Below are 18,252 nucleotides of genomic sequence, written 5' to 3'. Positions count from 1 at the left end.
TTCCCATCTTTGCGTTTTTTTCCCATCTTTGCGTTTTTTTCCCATCTTTGCTTTTTTTTCCCATATTTGCGTTTTTTTCCCATATTTGCGTTTTTTTGCCATTTTTGCGTTATTTTCCCATATTTGCGTTTTTTCCCATATTTGCATTTTTTCCCATATTTGCGTTTTTTTCCCATATTTGCGTTTTTTCCCATATTTGAGTTTTTTCCCATATTTGCGTTTTTTCCCATATTTGCGTTTTTTTCCCATATTTGCGTTTTTTCCCATATTTGCGTTTTTTTCCCCATATTTGCGTTTTTTTCCCCATATTTGCGTTTTTTTTCCCATATTTGCGTTTTTTTCGCATATTTGCGTCTTTTTCGCATATTTGCGTTTTTTTCCCATATTTGCGTTTTTTTCCCATATTTGCGTTTTTTTCCCATATTTGCGTTTTTTCGCATATTTGCGTTTTTTTCCCACATTTGCGTTTTTTTCCCATATTTGCGTTTTTCCCATATTTGCGTTTTTCCCATATTTGCGTTTATCCCATATTTGCGTTTTTCCCATATTTGCGTTTTTCCCATATTTGCGTTTTTCCCATATTTGCGTTTTTCCCATATTTGCGTGTTTCCCATATTTGCGTTTTTTCCATATTTTCGATTTTCCCATATTTGAGTTTTTCCCATATTTGCGTTTTTCCCATATTTGCGTTTTTCCCATATTTGCGTTTTCCCCATATTTGCGTTTTTCCCACATTTGCGTTTTTTCCACCTTTGCGTTTTTCCCACCTTTTCGTTTTTCCCACCTTTGCGTTTTTCCCACCTTCGCCTTTTTCCCACCTTTGCCTTTTTCCCACCTTTGCCTTTTTCCCACCTTTGCCTTTTTCCCACCTTTGCCTTTTTACCACCTTTGCCTTTTTCCCACCCTTGCCTTTTTCCCACCTTTGCTTTTTTCCCACCCTTGCCTTTTTCCCACCCTTGCCTTTTTCCCACCTTTGCCTTTTTCCCACCTTTGCCTTTTTCCCACCTTTGCCTTTTTCTCACCTTTGCCTTTTTCTCACCTTTGCCTTTTTCCCACCTTTGCCTTTTTCCCACCTTTGCCTTTTTCCCACCTTTGCCTTTTTCCCACCTTTGCCTTTTTCCCACCTTTGCCTATTTCCCACCTTTGCCTTTTTCCCACCTTTGCCTTTTTCCCACCTTTGCGTTTTTCCCACCTTTGCCTTTTTCCCACCTTTGCGTTTTTCCCACCTTTGCCTTTTTCCCACCTTTGCGTTTTTCCCACCTTTGCGTTTTTCCCACCTTTGCCTTTTTCCCACCTTTGCCTTTTTCCCATCTTTACCTTTTCCCCATCTTTGCCTTTTTCCCATCTTTGCCTTTTCCCCATCTTTGCCTTTTTCCCATCTTTGCCTTTTTCCCATCTTTGCCTTTACCCCATCTTTGCCTTTTTCCCACCTTTGCATTTTTCCCACATTTGCGTTTTTTCCACATTTGCGTTTTTCCCACATTTGCGTTTCTCCCAAATTTTCGTTTCTCCCACATTTTCGTTTCTCCCACATTTCGTTTTCCCCACATTGCGTTTTCCCCACATTTGCGTTTTCCCCACATTTGCGTTTTCCCCACATTTGCGTTTTCCCCACATTTGCGTTTTCCCCACATTTGCGTTTTCCCCACATTTGCGTTTTCCCCACATTTGCGTTTTCCCCACATTTGCGTTTTCCCCACATTTGCGTTTTCCCCACATTTGCGTTTTCCCCACATTTGCGTTTTCCCCACATTTGCGTTTTCCCCACATTTGCGTTTTCCCCACATTTGCGTTTTCCCCACATTTGCGTTTTCCCCACATTTGCGTTTTCCCCACATTTGCGTTTTCCCCAGCTTTTGCGTTTTCCCCACATTTGCGTGTTTCCCACATTTGCGTGTTTCCCACATTTGCGTGTTTCCCACATTTGCGTGTTTCCCACATTTGCGTGTTTCCCACATTTGCGTGTTTCCCACATTTGCGTGTTTCCCACATTTGCGTGTTTCCCACATTTGCGTGTTTCCCACATTTGCGTGTTTCCCACCTGTGCCTTTTTCCCACCTTTGCGTGTTTCCCACATTTGCGTGTTTCCCACCTTTGCCTTTTTCCCACTTTTGCCTTTTTCCCACCTTAGCCTTTTTCCCACCTTTGCCTTTTTCCCACCTTTGCCTTTTTCCCACCTTTGCCTTTTTCCCACCTTTGCCTTTTTCCCACCTTTGCCTTTTTCCCACCTTTGCCTTTTTCCCACCTTTGCCTTTTTCCCACCTTTGCCTTTTTCCCACCTTTGCCTTTTCCCCACCTTTGCCTTTTTCCCACCTTTGCCTTTTCCCCATCTTTGCCTTTTTCCCATCTTTGCCTTTTTCCCACATTTGCGTTTTTCCCACATTTGCGTTTTTCCCACATTTGCGTTTCTCCCACATTTTCGTTTTTCCCACATTTTCGTTTTTCCCACATTTGCGTTTTTCCCACATTATCGTTTTTCCCACATTTGCGTTTTTCCCACATTTGCGTTTTTCCCACATTTGCGTTTTCCCCACATTTGCGTTTTCCCCACATTTGCGTTTTCCCCACATTTGCGTTTTCCCCACATTTGCGTTTTCCCCACATTTTCGTTTTTCCCACATTTGCGTGTTTCCCACCTGTGCCTTTTTCCCACCTTTGCCTTATTCCCATCTTTGCCTTCTTCCCATCTTTGCCTTCTTTCCATCATTGCCTTCTTCCCATCTTTGCCTTATTCCCATCTTTGCCTTGTTCCCATCTTTGCCTTCTTCCCATCATTGCCTTCTTCCCATCTTTGCCTTTTTCCCATCTTTCCCTTTTTCCCATCTTTGCCTTCTTCCCATCTTTGCCTTTTTCCCATCTTTGCGTTTTTTCCCATCTTTGCGTTTTTTTCCCATCTTTGCGTTTTTTTCCCATCTTTGCGTTTTCTTCCCATCTTTGCGTTTTTTTCCCATCTTTGCGTTTTTTTCCCATCTTTGCTTTTTTTTCCCATAATTGCCTTTTTTTCCCATATTTGCGTTTTTTGCCATATTTGCGTTTTTTTCATATTTGCGTTTTTTCCCATATTTGCGTTTTTTTCCCTTATTTGCGTTTTTTTCCCGTATTTGCGTTTTTTCCCATATTTGAGTTTTTTCCCATATTTGCGTTTTTTCCCATATTTGCGTTTTTTTCCCATCTTTGCGTTTTTTTCCCATCTTTGCGTTTTTTTCCCATCTTTGCGTTTTTTTCCCATCTTTGCGTTTTTTTCCCATCTTTGCGTTTTTTTCCCATCTTTGCTTTTTTTCCCATATTTGCGTTTTTTTCCATATTTGCGTATTTTTGCCATCTTTGCGTTTTTTTCCCATCTTTGCGTTTTTTTCCCATCTTTGCGTTTTTATCCCATCTTTGCTTTTTTTCCCATAATTGCCTTTTTTTCCCATATTTGCGTTTTTTGCCATATTTGCGTTTTTTTCCCATATTTGCGTTTTTTCCCATATTTGCGTTTTTTTCCCATATTTGCGTTTTTTTCCCATATTTGCGTTTTTTCCCATATTTGAGTTTTTTCCCATATTTGCGTTTTTTCCCATATTTGCGTTTTTTTCCCATATTTGCGTTTTTTCCCCATATTTGCGTTTTTTCCCCATATTTGCGTTTTTTTCCCCATATTTGCGTTTTTTTCGCATATTTGCGTTTTTTTCGCATATTTGCGTTTTTTTCGCATATTTGCGTTTTTTTCCCGTATTTGCGTTTTTTTCCCATATTTGCGTTTTTTCGCATATTTGCGTTTTTTTCCCATATTTGCGTTTTTTTCCCATATTTGCGTTTTTCCCATATTTGCGTTTTTCCCATATTTGCGTTTTTCACATATTTGCGTTTTTCCCATATTTGCGTTTTTCCCATAATTGCGTTTTTCCCATAATTGCGTTTTACCCATAATTGCGTTTTTCCCATAATTGCGTTTTTCCCATAATTGCGTTTTTCCCATAATTGCGTTTTTCCCATAATTGCGATTTTCCCATAATTGCGTTTTTCCCATATTTGCGTTTTTCCCATATTTGCGTTTTTCCCATATTTGCGTTTTTCCCATATTTGCGTTTTTCCCATATTTGCGTTTTTCCCATATTTGCGTTTGTCCTAATTTTCGTGAACTCTTGACGGAGACTATGTCCTACCAACTGATTCATTCCTCTTGTGAAGTTGTGCCACAAGTTTCTCTTGGAAATACTTGCGTTTTTCCCATATTTGCATATTTCCCATATTTGCATATTTCCCATACTTACATATTTCCCATAGTTGCATATTTCCCATATTTGCATATTTCCCATATTTTCATATTTCCCCCTATTTGCATATTTCCCATATTTGCGTTTTTCCCATATTTGTGTTTTTCCCATATTTGCGTTTTTCCCATATTTGCGTTTTTCCCATATTTACGTTTTTCCCATACTTGCGTTTTTCCCATACTTGCATATTTCCCATACTTGCGTATTTCCCATCTTTGCCTTCTTCCCATCTTTGCCTTATTCCCATCTTTGCCTTATTCCCATCTTTGCCTTCTTCCCATCTTTGCCTTCTTTCCATCATTGCCTTCTTCCCATCTTTGCCTTTTTCCCATCTTTGCCTTTTTCCCATCTTTGCCTTTTTCCCATCTTTGCCTTTCTCCCATCTTTGCCTTTTTCCCATCTTTGCCTTTTTCCCATCTTTGCCTTTTTCCCATTTTTGCCTTTTTCTCATCTTTGCCTTTTCCCCAACTTTGCGTTTTTCCCATCTTTGCGTTTTTCCCATCTTTGCGTTTTTCCCATTTTTGCGTTTTTCCCATCTTTGCGTTTTTCCCATCTTTGCGTTTTTTTCCCATCTTTGCATTTTTTTCCCATCTTTGCGTTTTTTTCCCATCTTTGCGTTTTTTTCCCATCTTTGCGTTTTTTTCCCATCTTTGCGTTTTTTTCCCATCTTTGCGTTTTTTTCCCATGTTTGCTTTTTTTCCCATATTTGCGTTTTTTCCCATATTTGCGTTTTTTTGCCATATTTGCGTTTTTTTTCCCATATTTGCGTTTTTTCCCATATTTGAGTTTTTTCCCATATTTGCGTTTTTTCCCATGTTTGCTTTTTTTCCCATATTTGCGTTTTTTCCCATATTTGCGTTTTTTTGCCATATTTGCGTTTTTTTTCCCATATTTGCGTTTTTTCCCATATTTGAGTTTTTTCCCATATTTGCGTTTTTTCCCATATTTGCGTTTTTTCCCATATTTGCGTTTTTTTCCCATATTTGCGTTTTTTCCCCATATTTGCGTTTTTTCGCATATTTGCGTTTTTTTCGCATATTTGCGTTTTTTCCCATATTTGCGTTTTTTTCCCATATTTGCGTTTTTTCGCATATTTGCGTTTTTTTCCCATATTTGCGTTTTTTTCCCATATTTGCGTTTTTCCCATATTTGCGTTTTTCCCATATTTGCGTTTTTCCCATATTTGCGTTTTTCCCATATTTGCGTTTTTCCCATATTTGCGTTTTTCCCATATTTGCGTGTTTCCCATATTTGCGTTTTTTCCATATTTTCGTTTTTCCCATATTTGAGTTTTTCCCATATTTGCGTTTTTCCCATATTTGCGTTTTTCCCATATTTGCGTTTTTCCCATATTTGCGTTTTTCCCATATTTGCGTTTTTCCCATTTTTGCGTTTTTCCCACATTTGCGTTTTTCCCACCTTTGCGTTTTTCCCACCTTTGCGTTTTTCCCACCTTTGCGTTTTTCCTACCTTTGCCTTTTTCCCACCTTTGCCTTTTTCCCACCTTTGCCTTTTTCCCACCTTTGCCTTTTTCCCAATTTTGCCTTTTTCCCACCTTTGCCTTTTTCCCACCTTTGCCTTTTTCCCACCTTTGCCTTTTTCCCGCCCTTGCCTCTTTCCCGCCCATGCCTTTTTCCCACCTTTGCCTTTTTCCCACCTTTGCCTTTTTCCCACCTTTGCATTTTTCCCACCTTTGCCTTTTTCCCACCTTTGCCTTTTTCCCACCTTTGCCTTTTTCCCACCTTTGCCATTTTCCCACCTTTGCCTTTTTCCCACCTTTGCGTTTTTCCCACCTTTGCCTTTTTCCCACCTTTGCCTTTTTCCCATCTTTGCCTTTTCCCCATCCTTACCTTTTCCCCATCTTTGCCTTTTTCCCACCTTTGCCTTTTCCCCACCTTTGCCTTTTTCCCATCTTTGCCTTTTTCCCATCTTTGCCTTTTCCCCATCTTTGCCTTTTTCCCACCTTTGCCTTTTTCCCACATTTGCGTTTTTCCCACATTTGCGTTTCTCCCAAATTTCGTTTCTCCCACATTTCGTTTTCCCCACATTTGCGTTTTCCCCACATATGCGTTTTCCCCACATTTGCGTTTTCCCCACATTTGCGTTTTCCCCACATTTGCGTTTTCCCCACATTTGCGTTTTCCCCACATTTGCGTTTTCCCCACATTTGCGTTTTCCCCACATTTGCGTTTTCCCCACATTTGCGTTTTCCCCACATTTGCGTTTTGCCCACATTTGCGTTTTCCCCACATTTGCGTTTTCCCCACATTTGCCTGTTTCCCACATTTGCGTGTTTCCCACATTTGCGTGTTTCCCACATTTGCGTGTTTCCCACATTTGCGTGTTTCCCACATTTGCGTGTTTCCCACATTTGCGTGTTTCCCACATTTGCGTGTTTCCCACATTTGCGTGTTTCCCACATTTGCGTGTTTCCCACATTTGCGTGTTTCCCACCTTTGCCTTTTCCCACCTTTGCCTTTTCCCACCTTTGCCTTTTTCCCACCTTTGCCTTTTTCCCACCTTTGCCTTTTTCCCACCTTTGCCTTTTTCCCACCTTTGCCTTTTTCCCACCTTTGCCTTTTTCCCACCTTTGCCTTTTTCCCACCTTTGCCTTTTTCCCACCTTTGCCTTTTTCCCACCTTTGCCTTTTTCCCACCTTTGCCTTTTTCCCACCTTTGTCTTTTTCCCACCTTTGCCTCTTTCCCACCTTTGCCTTTTTCCCACCTTTGCCTTTTTCCCACCTTTGCCTTTTTCCCACCTTTGCCTTTTTCCCACCTTTGCCTTTTTCCCACCTTTGCCTTTTTCCCACCTTTGCCTTTTCCCCACCTTTGCCTTTTCCCCTTCTTTGCCTTTATCCCATCTTTGCCTTTTTCCCATCTTTGCCTTTTCCCCATCTTTGCCTTTTTCCCATCTTTGCTTTTTTCCCACATTTGCGTTTTTCCCACATTTGCGTTTCTCCCACATTTTCGTTTTTCCCACATTTTCGTTTTTCCCACATTTGCGTTTTTCCCACATTTGCGTTTTTCCCACATTTGCGTTTTTCCCACATTTGCGTTTTCCCCACATTTGCGTTTTCCCCACATTTGCGTTTTCCCCACATTTGCGTTTTCCCCACATTTGCGTTTTCCCCACATTTGCGTTTTCCCCACATTTGCGTTTTCCCCACATTTGCGTTTTCCCCACATTTGCATTTTCCCCACAATTGCGTTTTCCCCACAGTTGCGTTTTCCCCACATTTGCGTTTTCCCCACATTTGCGTTTTCCCCACATTTTGGTTTTCCCCACATTTGCGTTTTCCCCACATTTGCGTTTTCCCCACATTTGCGTTTTCCCCACATTTGCGTTGTTCCCACATTTGCGTTTTTCCCACATTTGCGTTTTTCCCACATTTGCGTTTTTCCCACATTTGCGTTTTTCCCACATTTGCGTTTTCCCCACATTTGCGTTTTCCCTACATTTGCGTTTTCCCCACATTTGCGTTTTCCCCACATTTGCGTTTTCCCCACATTTGCGTTTTCCCCACATTTGCGTTTTCCCCACATTTGCGTTTTCCCCACATTTGCGTTTTCCCCACATTTGCGTTTTCCCCACAATTGCGTTTTCCCCACAGTTGCGTTTTCCCCACATTTGCGTTTTCCCCACATTTGCGTTTTCCCCACATTTTGGTTTTCCCCACATTTGCGTTTTCCCCACATTTGCGTTTTCCCCACATTTGCGTTTTCCCCACATTTGCGTTTTCCCCACATTTGCGTTGTTCCCACATTTGCGTTTTTCCCACATTTGCGTTTTTCCCACATTTGCGTTTTTCCCACATTTGCGTTTTTCCCACATTTGCGTTTTTTCCACATTTGCGTTTTTCCCATATTTGCGTTTGTCCTAATTTTTGTGAACTCTTGACGGAGACTATGTCCTACCAACTGATTCATTCCTCTTGTGAAGTTGTGCCACAAGTTTCTCTTGGAAATACTTGCGTTTTTCCCATATTTGCATATTTCCCATATTTGCATATTTCCCATATTTACATATTTCCCATAGTTGCATATTTCCCATATTTGCATATTTCCTATATTTGCATATTTCCCATATTTGCATATTTCCCATATTTGCGTTTTTCCCATATTTGCGTTTTTCCCATATTTGCGTTTTTCCCATATTTGCGTTTTTCCCATATTTGCGTTTTTCCCATATTTGCGTTTTTCCCATATTTACGTTTTTCCCTTACTTGCGTTTTTCCCGTACTTGCGTATTTCCCATACTTGCGTATTTCCCATCTTTGCCTTCTTCCCATCTTCGCCTTCTTCCCATCTTTGCCTTCTTCCCATCTTTGCCTTCTTCCCATCTTTGCCTTATTCCCATCTTTGCCTTATTCCCATCTTTGCCTTCTTCCCATCTTTGCCTTCTTCCCATCATTGCCTTCTTCCCATCTTTGCCTTTTTCCCATCTTTGCCTTTTTCCCATCTTTGCCTTTTTCCCATCTTTGCCTTTTTCCCATCTTTGCCTTTTTCCCATTTTTGCCTTTTTCTCATCTTTGCCTTTTCCCCAACTTTGCGTTTTTCCCATCTTTGCGTTTTTCCCATCTTTGCGTTTTTCCCATCTTTGCGTTTTTCCCATCTTTGCGTTTTTCCCATCTTTGCGTTTTTTTCCCATCTTTGCGTTTTTTTCCCATCTTTGCGTTTTTTTCCCATCTTTGCGTTTTTTCCCATCTTTGCGTTTTTTTCCCATCTTTGCGTTTTTTTCCCATCTTTGCGTTTTTTTCCCATCTTTGCGTTTTTTTCCCATCTTTGCGTTTTTTTCCCATCTTTGCGTTTTTTCCCATCTTTGCGTTTTTTTCCCATCTTTGCGTTTTTTTCCCATCTTTGCTTTTTTTTCCCATATTTGCGTTTTTTTCCCATATTTGCGTTTTTTTGCCATATTTGCGTTTTTTCCCATATTTGCGTTTTTTCCCATATTTGCGTTTTTTTCCCATATTTGCGTTTTTTCCCATATTTGAGTTTTTTCCCATATTTGCGTTTTTTCCCATATTTGCGTTTTTTTTCCATATTTGCGTTTTTTTCCCATATTTGCGTTTTTTTTCCCATATTTGCGTTTTTTCCCCATATTTGCGATTTTTTCCCATATTTGCGTTTTTTTCGCATATTTGCGTTTTTTTCGCATATTTGCGTTTTTTTCCCATATTTGCGTTTTTTCCCATATTTGCGTTTTTTCGCATATTTGCGTTTTTTTCACATATTTGCGTTTTTTTCCCATATTTGCGTTTGTCCTAATTTTTGTGAACTCTTGACGGAGACTATGTCCTACCAACTGATTCATTCCTCTTGTGAAGTTGTGCCACAAGTTTCTCTTGGAAATACTTGCGTTTTTCCCATATTTGCATATTTCCCATATTTGCATATTTCCCATATTTACATATTTCCCATAGTTGCATATTTCCCATATTTGCATATTTCCCATATTTGCATATTTCCCATATTTGCATATTTCCCATATTTGCGTTTTTCCCATATTTGCGTTTTTCCCATATTTGCGTTTTTCCCATATTTGCGTTTTTCCCATATTTGCGTTTTTCCCATATTTGCGTTTTTCCCATATTTACGTTTTTCCCTTACTTGCGTTTTTCCCGTACTTGCGTATTTCCCATACTTGCGTAATTCCCATCTTTGCCTTCTTCCCATCTTCGCCTTCTTCCCATCTTTGCCTTCTTCCCATCTTTGCCTTCTTCCCATCTTTGCCTTATTCCCATCTTTGCCTTATTCCCATCTTTGCCTTCTTCCCATCTTTGCCTTCTTCCCATCATTGCCTTCTTCCCATCTTTGCCTTTTTCCCATCTTTGCCTTTTTCCCATCTTTGCCTTTTTCCCATCTTTGCCTTTTTCCCATCTTTGCCTTTTTCCCACTTTTGCCTTTTTCTCATCTTTGCCTTTTCCCCAACTTTGCGTTTTTCCCATCTTTGCGTTTTTCCCATCTTTGCGTTTTTCCCATCTTTGCGTTTTTCCCATCTTTGCGTTTTTTTCCCATCTTTGCGTTTTTTTCCCATCTTTGCGTTTTTTTCCCATCTTTGCGTTTTTTCCCATCTTTGCGTTTTTTTCCCATCTTTGCGTTTTTTTCCCATCTTTGCGTTTTTTTCCCATCTTTGCGTTTTTTTCCCATCTTTGCGTTTTTTTCCCATCTTTGCGTTTTTTCCCATCTTTGCGTTTTTTTCCCATCTTTGCGTTTTTTTCCCATCTTTGCTTTTTTTTCCCATATTTGCGTTTTTTTCCCATATTTGGGTTTGTTTGCCATATTTGCGTTTTTTCCCATATTTGCGTTTTTTCCCATATTTGCGTTTTTTTCCCATATTTGCGTTTTTTCCCATATTTGAGTTTTTTCCCATATTTGAGTTTTTTCCCATATTTGCGTTTTTTCCCATATTTGCGTTTTTTTTCCATATTTGCGTTTTTTTCCCATATTTGCGTTTTTTTTCCCATATTTGCGTTTTTTCCCCATATTTGCGATTTTTTCCCATATTTGCGTTTTTTTCGAATATTTGCGTTTTTTTCGCATATTTGCGTTTTTTTCCCATATTTGCGTTTTTTCCCATATTTGCGTTTTTTCGCATATTTGCGTTTTTTTCACATATTTGCGTTTTTTTCCCATATTTGCGTTTTTCCCATATTTGCGTTTTCCCCATATTTGCGTTTTTCCCATATTTGCGTTCTTCCCATATTTGCGTTTTTCCCATATTTGCGTTTTTCCCATATTTGCGTTTTTCCCATATTTGCGTTTTTCCCATATTTGCGTGTTTCCCATATTTGCGTTTTTTCCATATTTTCGTTTTTCCCATATTTGAGTTTTTCCCATATTTGCGTTTTTCCCATATTTGCGTTTTTCCCATATTTGCGTTTTTCCCATATTTGCGTTTTTCCCACATTTGCGTTTTTCCCACATTTGCGTTTTTCCCACATTTGCGTTTTTCCCACATTTGCGTTTTTCTCACCTTTGCGTTTTTCCCACCTTTGCCCTTTTCCCACCTTTGCCTTTTTCCCACCTTTGCCTTTTTCCCACCTTTGCCTTTTTCCCACCTTTGCCTTTTTCCCACCTTAGCCTTTTTCCCACCTTTGCCTTTTTCCCACCTTTGCCTTTTTCCCACCTTTGCCTTTTTCCCACCCTTGCCTTTTTCCCACCCTTGCCTTTTTCCCACCCTTGCCTTTTTCCCACCTTTGCCTTTTTCCCACCTTTGCCTTTTTCCCACCTTTGCCTTTTTCCCACCTTTGCCTTTTTCCCACCTTTGCCTTTTTCCCACCTTTGCCTTTTTCCCACCTTTGCCTTTTTCCCACCTTTGCCATTTTCCCACCTTTGCCTTTTTCCCACCTTTGCCTTTTTCCCACCTTTGCCTTTTTCCACCTTTGCGTTTTTCCCACCTTTGCCTTTTTCCCACTTTTGCCTTTTTCCCACCTTTGCGTTTTTCCCACCTTTGCCTATTTCCCACCTTTGCCTTTCTCCCACCTTTGCCTTTTTCCCACCTTTGCCTTTTTCCCACCTTTGCCTTTTTCCCACCTTTGCCTTTTCCCCATCTTTACCTTTTCCCCATCTTTGCCTTTTTCCCATCTTTGCCTTTTCCCCATCTTTGCCTTTTCCCCATCTTTGCCTTTTCCCCATCTTTGCCTTTTTCCCATCTTTGCCTTTTTCCCATCTTTGCCTTTTTCCCACATTTGCGTTTTTCCCACATTTGCGTTTCTCCCACATTTTCGTGTCTCCCACATTTCGTTTTCCCCACATTTGCGTTTTCCCCACATTTGCGTTTTCCCCACATTTGCGTTTTCCCCACATTTGCGTTTTCCCCACATTTGCGTTTTCCCCACATTTGCGTTTTCCCCACATTTGCGTTTTCCCCACATTTGCGTGTTTCCCACATTTGCGTGTTTCCCACATTTGCGTGTTTCCCACATTTGCGTGTTTCCCACATTTGCGTGTTTCCCACATTTGCGTGTTTCCCACATTTGCGTGTTTCCCACATTTGCGTGTTTCCCACCTTTGCCTTTTTCCCACCTTTGCCTTTTTCCCACCTTTGCCTTTTTCCCACCTTTGCCTTTTTCCCACCTTTGCCTTTTCCCCACCTTTGCCTTTTTCCCACCTTTGCCTTTTTCCCACCTTTGCCTTTTTCCCACCTTTGCCTTTTTCCCACCTTTGCCTTTTTCCCACCTTTGCCTTTTTCCCACGTTTGCCTTTTTCCCACCTTTGCCTTTTTCCCACCTTTGCCTTTTTCCCACCTTTGCCTTTTTCCAACCTTTGCGTTTTTCCCACCTTTGCCTTTTCCCCACCTTTGCCTTTTTCCCACCTTTGCCTTTTCCCCATCTTTGCCTTTTTCCCATCTTTGCCTTTTTCCCATCTTTGCCTTTTCCCCATCTTTGCCTTTTTCCCATCTTTGCCTTTTTCCCACATTTGCGTTTCTCCCACATTTGCGTTTTCCACACATTTGCGTTTTCCCCACATTTGCGTTTTCCCCACATTTGCGTTTTCCCCACATTTGCGTTTTCCCCACATTTGCGTGTTTCCCACATTTGCGTGTTTCCCACATTTGCGTGTTTCCCACATTTGCGTGTTTCCCACATTTGCGTGTTTCCCACATTTGCGTGTTTCCCACATTTGCGTGTTTCCCACATTTGCGTGTTTCCCACATTTGCGTGTTTCCCACATTTGCGTGTTTCCCACATTTGCGTGTTTCCCACATTTGCGTTTTTCCCACATTTGCGTTTTTCCCACATTTGCGTTTTTCCCACATTTGCGTTTTTCCCACATTTGCGTTTTTCCCACATTTGCGTTTGTCCAAAATTGCGTGAAGCGTTGATGTTTCAGACTATGCCCTACCAACTGATTCTTTCTTCCTGTGAAGTTGTGCCACAAGTTTCTAATGGAAATATTAGCGTTTTTCCCATATTTGCGTTTTTCCCATATTTGCATTCGTCCCATGTTTGCGTTCGTCCCACGTTTGCGTTTTCCCCACGTTTGCGTTTTCTCCTCGTTTGCGTTTTCCCCACGTTTGCGTTTTCCCCACGTTTGCGTTTTTCCCACGTTTGCGTTTTTGCCACGTTTGCCTTTTGCCCACGTTTGCCTTTTGCCCACGTTTGCGTTTTTGCCACGTTTGCGTTTTTGCCACATTTGCGTTTTTTCCACGTTTGCGTTTTTGCCACGTTTGCGTTTTTGCCAAGTTTGCGTTTTTGCCACGTTTGCGTTTTTGACACGTTTGCGTTTTTGCCACGTTTGCGTTTTTGCCACGTTTGCATTTGTGCCACGTTTGCGTCTTTGCCACGTTTGCGTCTTTGCCACGTTTGCGTCTTTGCCACGTTTGCGTCTTTGCCACGTTTGCGTCTTTGCCACGTTTGCGTCTTTGCCACGTTTGCGTCTTTGCCGCATTAGCGTCTTTGCCGCATTAGCGTCTTTGCCGCATTAGCGTCTTTGCCGCATTAGCGTCTTTGCCGCATTAGCGTCTTTGCCGCATTAGCGTCTTTGCCGCATTAGCGTCTTTGCCGCATTAGCGTCTTTGCCACAGTAGCGTCTTTGCCGCATTAGCGTCTTTGCCGCATTTGCGTCTTTGCCGCATTTGCGTCTTTGCCGCATTTGCGTCTTTGCCGCATTTGCGTCTTTCCCACATTTTCGTCTTTCCCACATTTTCGTCTTTCCCACATTTTCGTCTTTCCCACATTTTCGTTTTTCCCACATTTTCGTTTTTCCCACATTTTCGTTTTTCCCACATTTTCGTTTTTCTTACATTTTCGTTTTTCCCACATTTTCGTTTTTCCCACAATTTCTTTTTTCCCACATTTGCGTTTTCCCCACATTTGCGTTTTCCCCACATTTGCGTTTTCCCCACATTTGCGTTTTCCCCACATTTGCGTGTTTCCCACATTTGCGTTTTCCCCACATTTGCGTTTTCCCCACATTTGCGTTTTCCCCACATTTGTGTTTTCCCCACATTTCCGATTTCCCCACATTTTCGTTTTCCCCACATTTGCGTTTTCCCCACATTTGCGTTTTCCCCACATTTGCGTTTTCCCCACATTTGCGTTTTCCCCACATTTGCGTTTTCCCCACATTTGCGTTTTCCCCACATTTGCGTTTTCCCCACATTTGCGTTTTCCCCACATTTGCGTTTTCCCCACATTTGCGTTTTCCCCACATTTGCGTTTTCTCCTCATTTGCGTTTTGCCCACATTTGCGTTTTCCCCACATTTGCGTTTTCCCCACATTTGCGTTTTCCCCACATTTGCGTTTTTCCACATTTGCGTTTTCCCCACATTTGCGTTTTCCCCACATTTGCGTGTTTCCCACATTTGCGTGTTTCCCACATTTGCGTGTTTCCCACATTTGCGTGTTTCCCACATTTGCGTGTTTCCCACATTTGCGTGTTTCCCACATTTGCGTGTCTCCCACATTTGCGTGTTTCCCACATTTGCGTTTTTCCCACATTTGCGTTTTTCCCACATTTGCGTTTTTCCCACATTTGCGATTTGCCCACATTTGCGTTTTGCCCACATTTGCGTTGTGCCCACATTTGCGTTGTGCCCACATTTGCGTTTTGCCCACATTTGCGTTTTGCCCACATTTGCGTTTTGCCCACATTTGCGTTTTGCCCACATTTGCGTTTTGCCCACATTTGCGTTTTGCCCACATTTGCGTTTTGCCCACATTTGCGTTTTCCCCACATTTGCGTTTTCCCCACATTTGCGTTTTCCCCACATTTGCGTTTTCCCCAAATTTGCGTTTTCCCCCGCATTTGCGTTTTTCCCCGCATTTGCGTTTTTCCCCGCATTTGCGTTTTTCCCCGTATTTGCGTTTTTTCCGTATTTGCGTTTTTCCCATAATTGCGTTTTTCCCATAATTGCGTTTTTCCCACAATTGCGTTTTTCCCACAATTGCGTTTTTCCCACAATTGCGTTTTTCCCACAATTGCGTTTTTCCCACATTTGCGTTTTTCCCACATTTGCGTTTTTCCCACATTTGCGTTTTTCCCACATTTGCGTTTTTCCCACATTTGCGTTTTTCCCACATTTGCGTTTTTCCCACATTTGCGTTTTTCCCACATTTGCGTTTTTCCCACATTTGCGTTTTTCCCACATTTGCGTTTTTCCCACATTTTCGTTTTTCCCACATTTGCGTTTCTCCCATATTTGTGTGGAAAATCACTAATGTGGGAAAAACGCTAAAATGAGAAAAACGCTAAAATGAGAAAAACGCTAAAATGAGAAAAACGCTAAAATGAGAAAAACGCAAATATGGGAAAAACGCAAATATGGGAAAGGAGCAAATATGGGAAAGGTGCAAATATGGGAAAGGAGCAAATATGGGAAAGGAGCAAATATGGGAAAGGAGCAAATATGGGAAAGGAGCAAATATGGGAAAGGAGCAAATATGGGAAAGTAGCAAATATGGCAACAATGCAAATATGGTAACAACGCAAATATGGTAACAACGCAAATATGGTAACAACGCAAATATGGTAACAACGCAAATATGGTAACAACCCAAAAATAGGAAAAATGAAAATAAGGGTTAATCGCATACATGGGTAAAACGTAAATATGGTAAAAACCTAAATTTGAGAAAATCGCAAATATGGGAAAATAGGAAATATGGGAAAATCGCAAATATGGCAGAATAGAATTTTGTAGCACAAATTGGTTAGAAGAAGGAATCGGTTGGTTGGATGGGTTTATGACAAATGAAAAAACGCATATATGGGAAAAACGCAAATATGGCAAACACGCATATATGGGCAAAACGCAAATATGGGAAAAACGCAAGTATGGGAAAAACGCAAATATTGGAAAATCGCGAATATGCGTTAATCGTAAATATGGGAAAGTCGCAAGTATGGGAAAATCGCAAAAAAGGGAAACACGCATATATGGGTAAAACGCAAATATGGTAAAAGCCTAAATTTGGGATAATAGCAAACATGGGAAAATCGGAAATATTAAAAATTCGCAAATATGGGAAAATCGGAAATATTAAAAATTCGCAAATATGGGAAAAACACAAATATGTTAAAAACGGAAATATGTTAAAAACGCAAATATGTTAAAAACGCAAATGTGGGAGAATTGCAAATGTGGGAAAAACGCAAATATGGAAAAATCGCAAATATGGGAAAACGACAATATGGGATAAACGCAAAATGGGAAGATGCAGATAAGGGAAACACGCAAATATGGGAGAATAGCATATATGGGGAAAATGCAGATATGGGAAACTTCGCAAATATGGGATTACGCAAATATGGGAAAATCGCAAATATGGCAGAAAAGAATTTTGTGGCACAACTTGATTAGAAGAAGGAATCAGTTGGTAGGATGGGTTCAGAAGTAATGCCAAAACCGCAAATATGGGAAAAACGCAAATATGGCAAAAATGCAAATATGGGAAAAACGCTAATATGGGAAAACGCTAATATGCGAAAAACGCAAATATGGGAAAAACGCTAATATGCGAAAAAAGCAAATATGAGATAATCGCGAATATGGGAAAATCGCAAATATGGGACAAAAGCAAACATGGGTAGAACGTAAATATGGGACAGAAGCAAAAATGGGAAAAACGCGAATATGGGAAAAACGCAAATATGAGAAAAATCCAAATATGGGAATAACGCAAATATGGGAATAACGCAAATATGGGAATAACGCAAATATGGGAAAAACGCAAATATGGGAAAAACGCAAATATGTAAAAAACGCAAATATGGGAAAAACGCAAATATGGGAAAAACGCAAATATGGGAATAACGCAAATATGGGAATAACGCAAATATGGGAAAAACGCAAATATGCGAAAAACGCAAATAAGGGAAAAAAGGATATATGGGTAAAACGCAAATATGGTAAAATTCTAATTTTGGAAAATGGCAAATATGGGAAAATCGGAAATATGAAAAATTCGCAAATATGGGAAAACGCAAATACGGGAAAAACGCATATATGGGAAAAGCGCATATATAGGAAAATAGCAATTATTAGAAAATAGCAATTATGAGAAAATCGAAATTACAAGAAAAAGGCAAATATTGTGAAAACGCAAATATGCGAAAATCGCAAATATGGGAAAATCGCAATTATGGGATAATTGCAATTATGGGAAAATCGCAAATATGGGAAAATCGCAAATATAACAGAAAAGAATTTTGTAGCACATTTTGGTTAGAAGAAGGAATCGGTTGGTTGGATTCATGAGTAATGGAAAAAACGCAAATATGGGAAAAACACAAATATCGCAAAAACGCAAATATGGCAAACACGCACATATGGGCAAATCACAAATATGGGAAAAACGCAAATATCGGAAAATCGCAAATATAGGAAAATCGTAAATATGGGAAAATCGCAAATATGGGAAATTCGAAAATAAGGGAAAAACGCATATATTTGTAAAACGCAAATATGGTAAAAACCTAAATTTGGGAAAATGGCAAATATGGGAAAATCGGAAATATGAAAAATTCGCAAATATGGGAAAAACGCAAATATGTTAAAACGCAAATGTGGGAAAAACGCAAATGTGGGAAAAACGCAAATGTGGGAAAAACGCAAATGTGGGGAAAACGCAAATGTGGGAAGAACGCAAATGTGGGAAAAACGCAAATGTGGGAAAAACGCAAATGTGGGAAAAACGCAAATGTGGGAAAAACGCAAATGTGGGAAAAACGCAAATGTGGGAAAAACGCAAATATGGGATAAACGCAAAATGGGAAAATCGCAAATATGGGAAAATCGCAGTTAAGGGAAACACACAAATATGGGAGAATAGCAGATATGGGAAACTTCGCAAATATGGGAAAATCGCAAATATGGGAAAATCGCAAATATGGCAGAAAGGAATTTTGTAGCACAACTTGAATAGAAGAAGGAATCAGTTGGTAGGATGGGTTCATGAGTAATGCGAAAACTGCAAATATGGGTAAAACGCAAATATGTGGAAAACGCTAATATGCGAAAAACTCAAATTTGGGATAATCGCAAATATGG

The 18,252-nt window shown here is 40.4% G+C and overlaps 1 protein-coding gene across 1 annotated transcript; it reads right to left on the bottom strand.

Annotated features, from left to right (window-relative positions):
• Positions 1-8,477: 8,477 nt before the first annotated feature.
• On the bottom strand, positions 8,478-8,981 carry LOC126095436 (cylicin-1-like). The gene has a single exon (XM_049910230.1). It carries the CDS (start codon positions 8,979-8,981, stop codon positions 8,478-8,480), a length of 504 nt encoding a protein of 167 aa, XP_049766187.1.
• Positions 8,982-18,252: the final 9,271 nt, after the last annotated feature.

The sequence above is a fragment of the Schistocerca cancellata genome, chromosome 8 (genome assembly GCF_023864275.1).
Source record: "Schistocerca cancellata isolate TAMUIC-IGC-003103 chromosome 8, iqSchCanc2.1, whole genome shotgun sequence".
NCBI lineage: Eukaryota > Metazoa > Arthropoda > Insecta > Orthoptera > Acrididae > Schistocerca > Schistocerca cancellata.
Note: the sequence above shows the minus strand (reverse complement) of the source record. Positions and strands in the feature narration are given on the sequence as shown.

Bases quoted from the DNA above. Each gene is read 5' to 3' on its own strand.
- LOC126095436 (XM_049910230.1), bottom strand. From the start codon at position 8,981: ATGGGAAAAAAACGCAAAGATGGGAAAAAACGCAAAGATGGGAAAAAA.